General features: G+C 43.7%; 1 protein-coding gene across 3 annotated transcripts; it reads left to right on the forward strand.

Annotated features, from left to right (window-relative positions):
* LOC130909783 (sex-determining region Y protein-like) lies at nucleotides 1-2,640 on the forward strand. Of its 3 annotated transcripts, XM_057826633.1 has the most exons (3): nucleotides 3-162; nucleotides 225-311; nucleotides 1,942-2,635. In XM_057826633.1, exons 1-3 carry the CDS (start codon nucleotides 60-62, stop codon nucleotides 2,601-2,603), a joined length of 852 nt encoding a protein of 283 aa, XP_057682616.1. In that variant the 5' UTR covers nucleotides 3-59; the 3' UTR covers nucleotides 2,604-2,635. The 3 variants fall into 3 exon arrangements, with proteins under 3 accessions (XP_057682617.1, XP_057682616.1, XP_057682618.1); XM_057826634.1 differs by lacking the exon at nucleotides 225-311 and having other exon boundaries at nucleotides 1-162; nucleotides 1,942-2,640; XM_057826635.1 differs by lacking the exon at nucleotides 3-162 and having other exon boundaries at nucleotides 226-374; nucleotides 1,942-2,637.
* The last annotated feature ends 390 nt before the right edge of the window (nucleotides 2,641-3,030 follow it).

Here is a 3,030-nt window from a genome sequence, read left to right on the forward strand (position 1 = left end):
CTGGTCGCCTGCTATAAAACATCACGTGGACCGTGTTCTTCATAACTCCCACTGAAGCCATGGCTGCTGTATGGCTCTTGGTTGCTCTGGTGCAGGCCATCTTGATGGTAGAATTAGGCCTATATTTTGGACCCACTCCAGCTGAAGCAACACAAGTGGAAGGTGAGCACTTATGTGAAGAATGAATTCAATTTGTTTGCTGACGATTGCTTTATTTTCTATAGATTTGTTTCTTGCTGATGATTCACTGAGGGGGGCTTTTGAGCTTCTCCACATTTTGGATTCCATGTTGAAACATCAGTCTAAAGAAGGTGAAAAATTTGCTGTGACTTCAGCTTTTTGGTAGTCGTCTTTCCCCAGACATTTGAGCTGTGGTATGTTTTCAAATCGTTTTAACATGTACTTGTCTTGAATTGCAATGAGGAGAAATTTGGTTCAATTTTTATGCAAATGTAGCTTTGAACTCCTAAGCAAGGCCGGCCCAGCCTATACGCAAACTATGCAGCTGCTTAGGGCCCCTGACCACTAACAGCCCCAATCTGGCAACCTCATTTTATACGTTGTTAATAGAGCATCGTGAATAATGTGTCGCGCATTGCCGTTTATCGGTGCAAACATCCATTTTCTTGTCTTTACAATCTGGCAACCTGGGGAGTGACATTGAACCTGCTTTGCAATGATTGGTGCTCAAACTTGCTTGAAAAATAGATGCACGAATATGTCGAAGAGAATTTATCCTTCTGGAGCAGAGAAACGAAAAAGCTGATTAATATACAAAATATGGACGTATGGGTTGGATTGTATATATGGGTTTCACAGTACACTGTGACAAAAAATATGGGCCCCTTGGCATTATTTTGCTTAGGGCCCCCAAATGGCCTGGGCCGGCCCTGCTCCTAAGTAGATGAATTTGGTTATCTGCTGCCATATGCATATTGGGGGGGGGTGACCACCATTTTTAACAATGATCAGTGGCTCCTCCAGAAATTTTTCATAGGGGTGGCCAGATGGGGGCCACTAAAATCTTGGGGTGGCACACCAAAATTAAAGGCCATAAGTTCAGGTTTTTATTATATTATTGCAGTAAAAAGGTCCGGGGAAAACTATCAGAAAGACTTAAAGACACGCCTACTGAAATACTTTGGTGTATTGCGTAATATTTGATGTTACTAATTTCATGTGCATAGTCGATACCTGTCCAGTCAACATTTTGAGTTCCACAACAATTGTTTTGTTGTTATGAATATATTAGGCATAAGGTGTACATTTTTAACAAAACAAAATACAGTGATACCTCAGCTCACGAACATAATTGGTTCCCAGAAAGTGTGTGTAAGGCGAAAAGTTCGTCTTCCAAACATTTATTTCCCTTAAGAAACCATTAAAATGAGAATAATCCGTTCCCAGGTCCCCATAAAACATAATTTTCTACTAAATAAGCCTTAAAACTACACAAAAATATACCGTATTTTCTTTAATGTCTTCTTAGGCTTAACACTAGCCTGTGGTGGGGTCTTTTTCGGTCCCATAATAGCAAAAGTACACTCAATGTGGTCCAAAATGTCTATCAAACACAAACCACGTCCGCACTCAACGAAAGGGAGGGGACGAACTGGGACGCCGTGAGCGTGCGTCAGCTTCTCGTGGCGCTGTTCGACCGCGTGGTTTGGTTCGTCCGCCGAAAACTAGTTCGTCAGCAGAGACTATATGCTCGCGAATTTAATGTTCTTGAGGCGAAAAGTTCGTGAGCTATCACTGTAAATGCATTCATTTGGGATGAAATGCGTAACTGATGCTACAACAGTCTAACGATATACTGGCAAGCGGGGTGGCCAACAAATTTACACGGCCACCCCCTGGTGGCGCCACTGACAATGATTCATTGTAATTTACTGTGACTTTTTTTTTTTTTTTTTTTCCATATTAACCCATTAACCAAAGTGGAAATGGAAGGAAAAACCAATCATGGTGCCAAAAGTCACCAGAATGCCTTCAGTCACGACCAGCAGCCAAGCTACAATGACAGCAGCAAGGGCCAGCACAAAGATGACCACCACCACCAGCAGCAGCAGAGCTACAACTTGAGCAAGGGCCAGCAAAACGATGACCTGCCGGGCTACAACGCGAGCAGCAAAGCCCAGCACAATGATGATCTGCCACTCTACAATGTGAGCAGTAAGGGCCAGCAAAACGATGACCTTCCGGGCTACAACGCGAGCAGCAAGGGCCAGCACAACGACCAGCAGCAGCGCTACAACGTGAGCGGCAAGGGCCAGCACAATGACCACCACCACCACAAGCAGCAGAGCTACAACTTAAGCATGGGCCAGCAAAACGATGACCTGCCGGGCTACAACACGAGCAGCAAGGGCCAGCACAACGACGACCACCACCACCACCAGCAGCAGCGCTACAACGCAAGCAGCAAGGGCCATCACAGTGATGACCTGCCAGTCTACAATGTGAGCGGCAAGGGCCAGCAGCAAGGCTACAACACGAGTGGCGAGGGTCAGCGCAATGATGACCTGCCGGGCTACAACGCAAGCGGCAAGGGCTTCCAAAGTGACCGACTGGAGAATAATGAATTGTCTTTTTATCAGTGAATGTTTATAGAAACCTATTGATCAACTGTTCAAGAAAAATCCTGTAAAAAAAAAAAAAAAAGAATCCTGTAAAATGTTCAAAATAAAACCTTTTAAAGTCATAATTTTCCTTTCCTTGTGACCCTTAAACATGTTGACTCTAATGTCAAATGCTCTCTGAGAAGAGATTTGGTTATATAGTTGCCATTTTTGCATGGACTGATACAGCATTTTACTTGGTTGACATCAATCTTGCCCTGAAATATTGTAGTGCAGCTTATGCATTTTCAGTCTAGTATCTGTACTAATACTTTGCTGAAATGACGAATTGACGATGCAGTGCGAAATGTACTTAAGATGGTTTCCAATGTTGGGTTGGGTGACCAGTAGTTGGAAACTACAGATTGGGACATTAGTGCTTTCAGATACTGGCAATGCTATGTTGTAC

This window comes from Corythoichthys intestinalis, chromosome 21, assembly GCF_030265065.1.
Source record: "Corythoichthys intestinalis isolate RoL2023-P3 chromosome 21, ASM3026506v1, whole genome shotgun sequence".
Lineage (NCBI taxonomy): Eukaryota > Metazoa > Chordata > Actinopteri > Syngnathiformes > Syngnathidae > Corythoichthys > Corythoichthys intestinalis.

Coding starts and splice junctions, on each gene's coding strand:
- LOC130909783 (XM_057826633.1), top strand. CDS start 60: ATGGCTGCTGTATGGCTCTTGGTTGCTCTGGTGCAGGCCATCTTGATG. Junction 163..224: donor TGAAGCAACACAAGTGGAAG/GTGAGCACTTAT, acceptor TATTTTCTATAG/ATTTGTTTCTTGCTGATGAT. Junction 312..1,941: donor GAAACATCAGTCTAAAGAAG/GTGAAAAATTTG, acceptor CATTAACCAAAG/TGGAAATGGAAGGAAAAACC.